General features: G+C 41.3%; 1 protein-coding gene across 1 annotated transcript in view; it reads right to left on the bottom strand.

Moving 5' to 3' along the window:
- Positions 1 to 13,085, bottom strand: part of LOC126356178 (hemocytin) — a 438,196-nt gene that overhangs the window by 160,484 nt on the left and 264,627 nt on the right. Inside the window, exons 47-48 of the mRNA XM_050006942.1 lie at positions 12,925 to 13,072; positions 5,260 to 5,437 (exon numbers count right to left, since the gene is read on the bottom strand). Coding sequence (XP_049862899.1) covers positions 5,260 to 5,437; positions 12,925 to 13,072 — 326 coding nt within the window. The remainder of the gene's footprint in view (positions 1 to 5,259; positions 5,438 to 12,924; positions 13,073 to 13,085) is intronic.

The following is a 13,085-nucleotide window of genomic DNA, read 5'->3' as shown; positions in this document are numbered from 1 at the left end:
ATCGCCCGCTCTGCCTGTGAGTGGACATGTGGCTGCTCCTTCAGCAAGGTCCGAGCAGGCACACGGGGGGAGGGGTTTATTAGTTATTGGGAGCTCCAACGTTAGGCGGGTGATGGAGCCCCTTAGGGAAATAGCGGAAAGGTCGGGGAAGAAGGCCAGTGTTCACTCTGTCTGCTTGCCGGGGGGTCTCATCCGAGATGTGGAGGAGGCCCTACCGGCGGCGATAGAGAGAACTGGGTGCACCCGACTGCAAATTGTTGCTCATGTCGGCACCAATGACTCTTGCCGTCTGGGTTCAGAGGTCATCCTCAGTTCGTACAGGCGGTTGGCGGAGTTGGTGAAGGTGGAAAGCCTCGCTCGCGGGGTGGAATCAGAGCTAACTATTTGTAGTATCGTTCCGAGAACCGATCGCGGTCCTCTGGTTTGGAGCCGAGTGGAAGGCTTAAACCAGAGGCTCAGACGATTCTGCGGAGAGCTGGGGTGCAAATTTCTCGACCTCCGCTATCGGGTGGAGAAATGTAGGGTCCCCCTGAATAGGTCAGGCGTGCACTACACGCCGGAAGCGGCTACGAGGGTAGCGGAGTACGTGTGGAGTGCACATGGGGTTTTTTTAGGTTAGAGAATTCCCTCCCTAGGCCCGACAAGACGCCTCCTGAGACGCGGCAAGGCAGGAGTAGGCAAAATGCAACAAGGAATAACAATATTAATGTGCTAATAGTAAACTGCAGGAGCGTCTATAGAAAGGTCCCAGAACTGCTCTCATTAATAAACGGTCACAACGCCCATATAGTACTAGGAACAGAAAGTTGGCTGAAACCAGACGTAAACAGTAATGAAATCCTAAACTCGGATTGGAATGTATACCGCAGAGATAGGCTGGACAGTGAAGGGGGAGGCGTGTTTATAGCGATAAGAAGTGCAATAGTATCGAAGGAAATTGACGGAGATTCGAATTGTGAAATGATTTGGGTGAAGGTCACGGTTAAAGCAGGCTCAGACATGGTAATTGGATGTCTCTATAGGCCCCCGGGCTCAGCAGCTGTTGTGGCTCAGCACCTGAAGAATAATTTGGAAAATATTTCGAGTAGATTTCCCCACCATGTTATAGTTCTGGGTGGAGATTTTAATTTGCCGGATATAGACTGGGAGACTCAAACGTTCATAACGGGTGGCAGGGACAAAGAATCCAGTGAAATATTTTTAAGTGCTTTATCTGAAAACTACCTTGAGCAGTTAAACAGAAAACCGACTCGTGGCGATAATATATTAGACCTTCTGGTGACAAACAGACCCGAACTATTTGAATCAGTTAATGCAGAACAGGGAATTAGCGACCATAAAGCGGTTACTGCGTCGATGATTTCAGCCGTAAATAGAAATATTAAAAAAGGTAGGAAGATTTTTCTGTTTAGCAAAAGTGACAAAAAGCAGATTACAGAGTACCTGACGGCTCAACACAAAAGTTTTGTCTCAAGTGCAGATAGTGTTGAGGATCAGTGGACAAAGTTCAAAACCATGGTACAATATGCGTTAGATGAGTATGTGCCAAGCAAGATCGTAAGAGATGGAAAAGAGCCACCGTGGTACAACAACCGAGTTAGAAAACTGCTGCGGAAGCAAAGGGAACTTCACAGCAAACATAAACATAGCCAAAGCCTTGCAGACAAACAAAAATTACGCGAAGCGAAATGTAGTGTGAGGAGGGCTATGCGAGAGGCTTTCAATGAATTCGAAAGTAAAGTTCTATGTACTGACTTGGCAGAAAATCCTAAGAAATTTTGGTCCTATGTCAAAGCGGTAGGTGGATCAAATCAAAATGTCCAGACACTCTGTGACCAAAATGGTACTGAAACAGAGGATGACAGACTAAAGGCCGAATTACTAAATGTCTTCTTCCAAAGCTGTTTCACAGAGGAAGACTGCACTGTGCTTCCTTCTCTAGATTGTCGCACAGTTGACAAAATGGTAGATATCGAAGTAGACGACAGAGGGATAGAGAAACAATTAAAATCGCTCAAAAGAGGAAAGGCCCCTGGTCCTGATGGGATACCAGTTCGATTTTACACAGAGTACGCGAAGGAACTTGCCCCCCTTCTTGCAGCGGTGTACCGTAGGTCTCTAGAAGAGCGAAGCGTTCCAAAGGATTGGAAAAGGGCACAGGTCATCCCCGTTCTCAAGAAGGGACGTCGAACAGATGTGCAGAACTATAGACCTATATCTCTAACGTCGATCAGTTGTAGAATTTTGGAACACGTATTATGTTCGAGTATAATGTCTTTTCTGGAGACTAGAAATCTACTCTGTAGGAATCAGCATGGGTTTCGAAAAAGACGATCGTGTGAAACCCAGCTCGCGCTATTCGTCCACGAGACTCAGAGGGCCTTAGACACGGGTTCACAGGTAGATGCCGTGTTTCTTGACTTCCGCAAGGCGTTTGACACAGTTCCCCACAGTCGTTTAATGAACAAAGTAAGAGCATACGGACTATCAGATCAATTGTGTGATTGGATTGAGGAGTTCCTAGATAACAGAACGCAGCACGTCATTCTCAATGGAGAGAAGTCTTCCGAAGTAAGAGTGATTTCAGGTGTGCCGCAGGGGAGTGTCATAGGACCGTTGCTATTCACAATATACATAAATGACCTGGTGGATGACATCGGAAGTTCACTGAGGCTTTTTGCAGATGATGCTGTGGTGTATCGAAAGGTTGCAACAATGGAAAATTGTACTGAAATGCAGGAGGATCTGCAGCGAATTGACGCATGGTGCACGGAATGGCAATTGAATCTCAATGTAGCGAAGTGTAATGTGATGCGAATACATAGAAAGATAGGTCCCTTATCATTTAGCTACAAAATAGCAGGTCAGCAACTGGAAGCAGTTAATTCCATAAATTATCTGGGAGTACGCATTAGGAGTGATTTAAAATGGAATGATCATATGAAGTTGATCGTCGGTAAAGCAGATGCCAGACTGAGATTCATTGGAAGAATCCTAAGGAAATGCAATCCGGAAACAAAGGAAGTAGGTTACAGTACGCTTGTTCGCCCAATGCTTGAATACTGCTCAGCGGTGTGGGATCCGCACCAGGTGGGGTTGATAGAAGAGATAGAGAAGATCCAACGGAGAGCAGCGCGCTTCGTTACAGGATCATTTAGTAATTGCGAAAGCGTTACGGAGATGATAGATAAACTCCAGTGGAAGACTCTGCAGGAGAGACGCTCAGTAGCTCGGTACGGGCTTTTGTTAAAGTTTCGAGAACATACCTTCACCGAAGAGTCAAGCAGTATATTGCTCCCTCCTACGTATATCTCGCGAAGAGACCATGAGGATAAAATCAGAGAGATTAGAGCCCACACAGAAGCATACCGACAATCCTTCTTTCCACGTACAATACGAGACTGGAATAGAAGGGAGAACCGATAGAGGTACTCAGGGTACCCTCCGCCACACACCGTCAGGTGGCTTGCGGTGTACGGATGTAGATGTAGATGTAGATGTAGATGTAGATAGTGGACATGGTTAAGTCTTTACAACATAAAGTATAGTTTGTACTGCATTCCTAGGGACTAGATACTTAAGTAATGTACAACAAACATTAGACACAACATACAAAGTAGAATATTCATAATGCATATTTATTTTTGTTGTTTGGTTTCTAGGTACTCTGTCAGACTGTAAATGAAATGGTCGATTAAATATATCTTTAGCTCAGTCTTAAAACTACTGAGTTTACTTGACTTAATATTGTTAGGCAGATTATTGTAAATTTTTATCCTAAATATACAGAGAGTATTTTTGCCACAATGATGTTCTCACCTGCTTCATATGAAGATCAGATTTTTGTTTTGTATTGTTTGCATGTATTTCTTCATTTTTTAATAAGACATCTGGGTGTCTATCAATATATTGTCTTATTAAAACTAACATTTCGTAGATAAAAACACAAGGAAGAGGAAGAATTGACATTTTTTAAAATATGTGTCTGCATGATTTGCTATTGTTTACCACTTTAATAATTCTTAATATTCTCTTTTGCATCCTGAAGAGTTTTATGTGTACCTCTTATTTTGTGTTGTTCTGGAGCCAGAGTCCCAGAACACTGTCCAGAGTCCTGTCAACACTGTCAAGAACTCTGTCCCTTAGTTCTATTTGTATATTTGGGTGGTACCTTCCTTATAGATTGTAGAAGTTCATGTATTTTCTTTATTTATAATTAGCTTGTTATAGCTGAACCACTGTTTTATGTTGTTCATTGTTTGGATAGCAGACTCTTTTAGTTTTTCTTCTGTTTTCCCACTAATAAGGAAGCTTGTATCATGTGCAAATTGGAGGGTAGTTTGGCAATACTTTTTGTATATAAGGTCACTGACACAGAGGAGAAACAGAATTGGTCCTAATACTGATCCTTGAGGGACACTGTATTTCATATTTCCATATTCTGAATAGTTGTAGCTGATTTTGTTATAGTCAGTACATTTCACTTCAACCACCTCTTTACATCCACATAGGTATGTCCTGAGCCACTCATTGGATATACGTCTAATTCCTAATTGGTCAAGATTCTGTAGTAGGGCATTAGCGTCAATGATGTCAAAAGCTTTGGATAAATCTAGACATATGCCTGACACAAACTCACTCTCATCTAGTTTAGCATTTTCAGAATCTAATTATTCAATATGTGGAAAGAAGGGAAGTAAAAACAAAAACTAAAAAAATCTGCAGAAGAATACAGATCTTTGGTTGGGAACTGATATGAAACTGAATTAATACTGGATAGAAGTACATCATTATCACATTGTGGGAGAAACTTAATAAAAGACTGTAATTATCTATTGTGCAAATAAACTAAAGATTTAAAAAAATTGACAGAGCCTTGCAAACAATTTACCACTTATAAGTTATTAAGACTGCAAACAAATCATATATAAATCCAACACTGTTCTCCTTTGTGTGACTTCATGGGTCAGTGTTAAACCAAGCTCATAAAATAAAGATCACCTGTAGAGAATTTATGTTTCATTGATGACAAAGTGCATGTGAAATAGTCAGTGAGTTAAAATTCACCTTAAAATGGGTTTGATATACAATGACACTTGAAAAATGAAATAGGAAATCTGTTTAACTGTTAATCAGCACCAGTATAATTATCTCCATAGACAGTATTTCATTTCAGTGAAGAAGTATTAGCTGATGTATGAAACACATTTTTCATTATTAAAAATCATTATAAGTCTGTTACACAGAACATTTACTTACGGAATGTGTCCAACAAAACAGGGACACTGTGACCTGTTGACACACATCTCACCATTCCACAGTGTGTTAGCACGATGGCAGTCACATGCTGAAGTGTCTTCCTGGAGCTCTACTGGTAATCCAGGACAAGAAGGACATGGTGGTGGTGGTGGAGGAGGTGGTGTTGGTGATGGAGTAGCTGTAATATTTGACACATGTTAAATATCTTTCAATTTACATGGCATGTTAGGAAAAAATAGCCACTTTGAGCAGATTTACTCAATTTTCAGTAAAATTCATAATATTTGTTCATAAAAAAGAAGGGTCTAAATATACAGTTTGATGGTCAATAGAAAAGAAGCTCCTATGAACATGGAAATGCATCATTGCATTGGTAGGTGGTGGTGATGAATGAAAGTTACTCTGAGCGCATGCCATATGTTCCTTGTGTGTAGTGGGCTGTGTGATTGATGCAGTGTACTCTACACAGCAGAATGGTCTGGTATTCATGTCAGGAATCATCTGAGATGGCGTTTGTGAATGGCCAAGCAGATGCAAACAATTGAGAGGCAGCACATCTATTCCAAAACAAGCACCCTCACAGACACCAGCCACATACCACAATGTTCATCTGTCTGAAAGGACCCATGATCACACAAATGACCAAAGTGCTTGAAGTGTTATATGATGTAGTTGGTGCCTGTGAGAGTACCTGTTTTGGTACAGTCATGTTGCCTCTTGACCAATTCCATCTGCTTGGCCCTAGACAAATACCACCTTAGCTTATTGCCAACATGAATACTGGACCATTCTGCTGCTTAAATATGCTGTGTCAATCACACAGCATGCAACACACAAGGAACACACGATACATGGTCAGAGGAACTTACATTTGCCAGAGGCATCCATCATAGCAATGGCGCATTTCCGGACACATATTCATAGGACCTTTTTCCTCTATTTGCAGCCAGGAATCTATCCCTGCAGTTTATCAGTTTTATTTACGTTTACCCAGTATAATATTAGAGTATTCAAAACAGCACATTATTTATGTGCATTATAATAGAAAAGAATATTTTATGTCAATATTTTAAAATCATATTTCACTATTAGGTAAAGTAGAAAATAATTTCCCAAATTCTAAGCAGAGTACATTGTGAATAGCTTATATCTGGCAGGTGAAATCTGTGTGCTAGGCTGAGTTATTGCTTTACACAGGATGTGAGTTTTCAAGTATGCCATCTGAGCACACAGCAGTCTGATTCCACTTTAGAAGCAAATGGGTGGAACTTGTGACTTGTTGAAACTTTGAGATCATCCATGAGCTGCCCTTGGATGGTATAAATAGCAATGTGTTGGTTACAAAAAGCAGGGATCCCTCCCCATTTCCATAAAGAATCAAACATGTTTTTAGAAAAACTAGTTTTTCATGCATCTCAAAGTTTATGATGCCACATCGTCTGAACTATGTGGCATACAATGATACATTCAGTGGTATACATGTGCACTGACTGAAAAATGAGTGGTGAACATTGTCACTAATAGTAAGTAGTAAAGAAGTAACTTCCTCAAAACATGTCCATAGTTGATGACTTTAATAACTGACTAATAGTGTTAAACCTTTAATGTACGATTATACCTCCTAATGAGCAGCTTATGACAGGAATTTAAATGTGGTGGATAATTAAATGAAATACTAAAAAACAAATTTTTGTTCCACTTGGAAGCCACTGGATAGACAACCCACAATAGAGACCAGTTGATTGTATCCATTTTATAACATAAATGTGTACATAAATGTATATTATGAACTATGTAACATATGTGCTTACATTGCAGAAACACATAGAATAGGCTATGTGCCAAAATCTCAGTTCTCTATTGAAAATAAAATACTACAGTGAACAGCAGAAAGATGATGTCTTCCAAAAAAAGTATTTCAACTGTAGATCCCAAGCATCAAGAATTCAAAATATTATACATTCTTCAATGTATTGAACAGACAGTACACACCACAGTGCTTCTACTTAAACCAAAAACAGGCCAATACATAGGAGTTTCTTGTATTTTCTAAACATGGATTACTTGAATGTTGTAGGCTAGAGGCAAAAATAGAAAAGAGTTCATCAGGCACTTCTGAATGTCTTGCCTGACCATTTTCATGATACTAATCCATGCAACCATCCTTGATTATTCTGCAACATTCCCTCACAGCACATTACTCTTAATCCTACCCCTATACATGACACCATCGACAACAAATCATTCTGTTTGCATAAAGTGAATGACAGAATGTAGTTTGCAACTGGTGGGAGATGCAACGTTAATTTTCAGTTGCATTGTTCCTCAGTTACTTGGTGATACACACTCACAACTACAACACAGATCTTACTGATGCAAAGTGACCTTCAAAGACTCCTTTTCCAATCGTGCAGGCACCATGGAGGTACAATCATGTGTCTATTTTTAACAGCCAATCATAGGTTAACTGATAAAGAGGAGTCGTATATTCGTATATGGACAGATCGCAAAAGTCAAATGCTAAACATACCCTATCACTTTTCTGGGAGCTTGGAATGCTACTATTGCTTTTTTCGATATGTCGCTTTCGTAATTATAAAGTGACCCTCAAAAAATGTAAAAGCTTCTTTAGCACCTGCTCACTTTTCATACTTCATTTGTGGCTCTTTAATAATACCAAATCTCTTTCCTTACATTCTAGAGATTTTATCTTTTTTCAATGCCTCTTACGTATTTCCCCACCTTCTAAGAGATATGCATGGATCTCTGCTTCTAAATCATGCAATTCTTTAATATTTAATAGCAGCCAATATACCCATTCAATCAAAGGTTCTCACTCTGTTTTTTACCTGTGGCCTTTAAAGATAAGAATTTGCTGGCAGAATGTTGTGATTTGTTCAATATGACTTTAGTGTCTGGTACTAACTCCACCAAATTGGCATGTCTATTTCAACATTAAGTATTATAAATTTAAAATGTGTACTAATTCTTTCATCATCCTTATGGAAGGTTTGGCTCGCAGATGATATCTTGATATTAACACATGATTCTCCCTTCTAAAAAAAAAAAAAAATATATATATATATATATATATATATATATATATATATATATATATATATATATATATATATATATATATATATATTAAAAACAAAGATTCCAAGACTTACCAAACGGGAAAACGCCGGCAGACAGGCAGAAGAACAAAACACACAAACACACACACAAAATTACTAGCTTTCGCAACCGATGGTTGCTTCTTCAGGAAGGAGAGGGAAAGACGAAAGGATGTGGGTTTTAAGGGAGAGGGTAAGGAGTCATTCCCATCCCGGGAGCGGAAAGACTTCCCTTAGGGGGAAAAAAAGGACAGATGTACACTCGCGCACACACACACACACACACACGCACACATATCCATCCGCACATACCCCTATGTATATGCGGATGGATATGTGTGCGTGTGTGTGTGTGCGCGCGAGTGTACACCTGTCCTCACACCTATGTATGTGCGGATGGATATGTGTGCATGTGTGTGTGTGCACGAGTGTACACCTGTCCTTTTTTTCCCCCTAAGGGAAGTCTTTCCGCTCCCGGGATTGGAATGACTCCTTACCCTCTCCCTTAAAACCCACATCCTTTCGTCTTTCCCTCTCCTTCCTGAAGAAGCAACCATCGGTTGCAAAAGCTATTAATTCTGTGTGTGTGTTTGTGTGTTTTGTTCTTGTGCCTGTCTGCCGGCGTTTTCCCACTTGGTAAGTCTTGGAATCTTTGTTTTTAATATATTTTTCCCATGTGGAAGTTTCTATATATATATATATAACCACAGGCACATAGACACAGGCAACAGAGCATGCACAATGTCGGCACTAGTACAGTGTATATCCACCTTTCGCAGCAGTGCAGGCTGCTATTCTCCCATGGAGACGATCGTAGAGATGCTGGATGTAGTCCTGTGGAATGGCTTCCCATGCCATTTCCACCTGGCGCCTCAGTTGGACCAGCGTTCGTGCTGGACGTGCAGACCGCGTGAGACGACGCTTCATCCAGTCCCAAACGTGCTCAATGGGGGACAGATCCGGAGATCTTCCTGGCCAGGGTAGTTGACTTACACCTTCTAGAGCACTTTGGGTGGCACGGGATACATGCGGACGTGCATTGTCCTGCTGGAACAGCAAGTTCCCTTGCTGGTCTAGGAATGGTAGAACGATGGGTTCGATGACGGTTTGGATGTACCGTGCACTATTCAGGTCCCCTCGACGATTACCAGAGGTGTACGGCCAGTGCAGGAGGTCGCTCCCCACACCATGATGCCGGGTGTTGGCCCTGTGTGCCTCGGTCGTATGCAGTCCTGATTGTGGCACTCACCTGCACGACCATGATTGGCACCAAGGCAGAAGCGACTCTCATCGCTGAAGACGACACGTCTCCATTCATCACTCCATTCACGCCTGTCGCGACACCACTGGAGGCGGGCTGCATGATGTTGGGGCATGAGCGGAAGATGACCTAACGGTGTGCAGGACCGTAGCCCAGCTTCATGGAGACGGTTGCGAATGGTCCTCGCCAATAGCCCAGGAGCAACAGTGTCCCTAATTTGCTGGGAAGTGGTGGTGCGGTCCCCTACGGCACTGCGTAGGATCCTACGGTCTTGGCGTGCATCCGTGCGTCGCTGCGGTCCGGTCCCAGGTCGACGGGCACGTGCACCTTCCCGTCGACCACCGGCAACAACATCGATGTACTGTGGAGACCTCACACCCCACGTGTTGAGCAATTCGGCAGTACGTCCACACGGCCTCCCACATGCCCACTATACGCCCTCACTCAAAGTCTGTCAACTGCACATACGGTTCACATCCACGCTGTCGCGGCATGCTACCAGTGTTAAAGACTGCGATGGAGCTCCGTATGCCACGGCAAACTGGCTGACACTGACGGCGGCGGTGCACAAATGCTGCGCAGCTAGCGCCATTCGACGGCCAACACCGCGGTTCCTGGTGTGTCCGCTGTGCCGTGCGTGTGATCATTGCTTGTACAGCCCTCTCGCAGTGTCCGGAGCAAGTATGGTGGTTCTGACACACCGGTGACAATGTGTTCTTTTTTCTATTTCCAGGAGTATATATATAAACTTTTGTGCCAGAAACTTTGAACCATTTTGTGATAAGAGACATTTAGATTGTCCTACATTTTTAAGATAACAATCCTAAATGACTTGTATTATTATTTTACAAATGGTATTCATCAAATGATACAGTCTGATTAATTTTGCCCGTACTACAAGAGTAAGTAAACAGGCCATACGTCCTAGACCTCTAGACAGTGGATATTACATGACTACTACCACTAAATCGTACAAACCTCTCAGAGTAATAACAGGATACAGTGTAATGACTGGATGTTTGTGTTGTCCTCATCATTTCATCATCATTCATGAAAGTGGCGAGATTGGGCTGAGAAAATGTTGGGAATTTGTACGGGCAGTGATAACTGCGCAGCTGAGTGACTCAACATCTATGGTCATCAGTCCCCTAGAACTTAGAACTACTTGAACCTAACTAACCTAAGGACATCACACAACACCCAGTCATCACGGACCCACAAACTGAATACCATCATCATCATCATCATCATCATCATCATCTTAGTGGTGTCTTAGTCAGGGAGAAGAAATGCATATGATGGGAAGATAAAGAGGAAGGGCAGGCCAGTCAGATGTCCCTCCATAAACTATCTATAACATTGCCCTGCGCACTAAGGCTTTAAGAACATCTATGATCTGTGAAGGGTGATGGCAGGTATTGGCATTTAGATGTAGATTTGTATGTGTAAGTTTACAATATATGGGATGTCCTAAAGTGCCATCAAATTTACGGCAAATGACAACATCCATAAAGGGGTGACAGCCATCTTTTTCTATTTCCATAGTAAATTTGACAATAGCATGGATAGAATTTAAATGCTCAAGAAATCAATGCAATTCATCCATCCCATGCGGGCATACTACAAATCTGTTGTCCAGTACCTCCAGAAGACCATTGATTTAAAACTTGCTCAGACCATTGTCTTATCCTCAAAGTCTTCCATGAATACATTAGCTACCAGAGGAGAGAGGGAGCTCTGTCAACCTGCTCATAAAATTCACCATTAAAGTGAAAATGTGATGACAAAAGCACAGGTTCACATAAGGCTGTGATGTTCTTATCAAAATGTTGGCCAATAAGAGATAAAGAGTCCTTTAAAGAGGATTTATTACATTGATTTCTTGAGCATTTGAATTCTATCAGTGCTAGCATCAAATTTATGATGGAAATGGGAAAAGATGGCTGTCTCCCATTTTTGGATGTTGCCGTTCACCATAAATTTGATGGCACATTAGGACATCTGATATATCGTAAACAACACATAAATTTATTGCTTCATCAGGCAGGTGTGTATCAGATTCCTTGCGAAAGTTGTGAGAAGTCATACATAGGTCAAACAACACACACTGTTCATGAGAGATGTGTGGAACATCGAAGATACACACCCTTATCACAGCCTCACAGCCAGACAAGTCAGCTGTGGCCAAACATTGTATTATTACAGTGCATTCCATGAACTACAGTGATGTGAAGATTCTAACATCCACCTCTTCCTTTTGGGATTGTCTTCTAGGAAGCTATAGAGATTAGATCAGCTAATAATTTAGTAAATAGAGATAATAGTTTTAATTTGGTCAAAGCATGGAATCTGGCTCTTGGGACAATTAAACTGCAGAGAAGTCATCATGGTGCCATCACCACCGGACATACATCGATAACCTAATTGAATGTCTGTACACCTCCACCACAGGTGAGTGTGTAAGCATATTTCTTTGCTCCTGACCACTGTCTATATCTCGTAGGCATGCACTGCCACAGTGGTGCATATAAGGCCATGCTTGGCACCTCGTCGTCAGTCTTGCAACTTACCCTGAAGATGGCCGGATGGTACGTGGCTGATATATCAGTGCAAGAAATTTTATTTGTGTAGCTGTATGCCTGAAATTTAATGGATTATACATTATGCTGTGAAAAGTTGAAAATGCCCTGGTTGGTGATGTTTCCTTGTGCATTCAACACACAATTCTGAAATCCGGCAAGGAATTTCAGCAAAGATTTCATTCAAGTTACTGAAACAGGTGAGTCTTTGTTGCTCTTGGGTCTCCACTAAACATGATCCCCCAAGAGATTTGTATAGAACAATATCATTGAAGTTGTCGTGTTGTTTCAAAATTCATTAGTTTTCTCCTGATTTACAACTGATTGACTTCCAAGCATCAAGCACCTGTAATCATTATCTTTCTCATTCACCACAACGAACAAATGTTAAAAATCTTATAGAGTCTATATCATTTCTAAACTGGATTACTGTACCCTTGATTTAAGCCATTGGTAAACACATCCTGTTCCATTACAAAAACAGTAACATATGCATTAAATTTTATTGATGAATCTGTTTATAACAGAAAAAGACTGGCATATTTGTGAGAAATAGACCAGATAGGACTCAGTGTTAAATTACTATTTCTCACCTTATTTTGTGTAGTCTGTAATTAGTTTTAAATTGACTGAACAATTATAACAAGCATTCACTTGTTGCACACAGTGTAAAATATAATTTATGGTTAAAAAACTGAATACTCACGGTATGGATTGAAGCAACCCAGAACTTCTGTCCTCAGTGCAATGATATGGTGGTATTCCTGAGGCGCTATACGTAGAAACCGTGTCCTTATGGGATGAACAAACATGTTCTTGTGTGGAGTGTCAGAATCAAAGTTTGCTGGGAAAATCTTTAAGAAAACA

Source organism: Schistocerca gregaria, chromosome 3 (assembly GCF_023897955.1).
Source record: "Schistocerca gregaria isolate iqSchGreg1 chromosome 3, iqSchGreg1.2, whole genome shotgun sequence".
NCBI classification, from domain to species: Eukaryota; Metazoa; Arthropoda; class Insecta; order Orthoptera; family Acrididae; genus Schistocerca; species Schistocerca gregaria.
The sequence above is the reverse complement of the archived record's forward strand: the minus strand, read 5'-3'. Positions and strand labels throughout refer to the sequence as shown.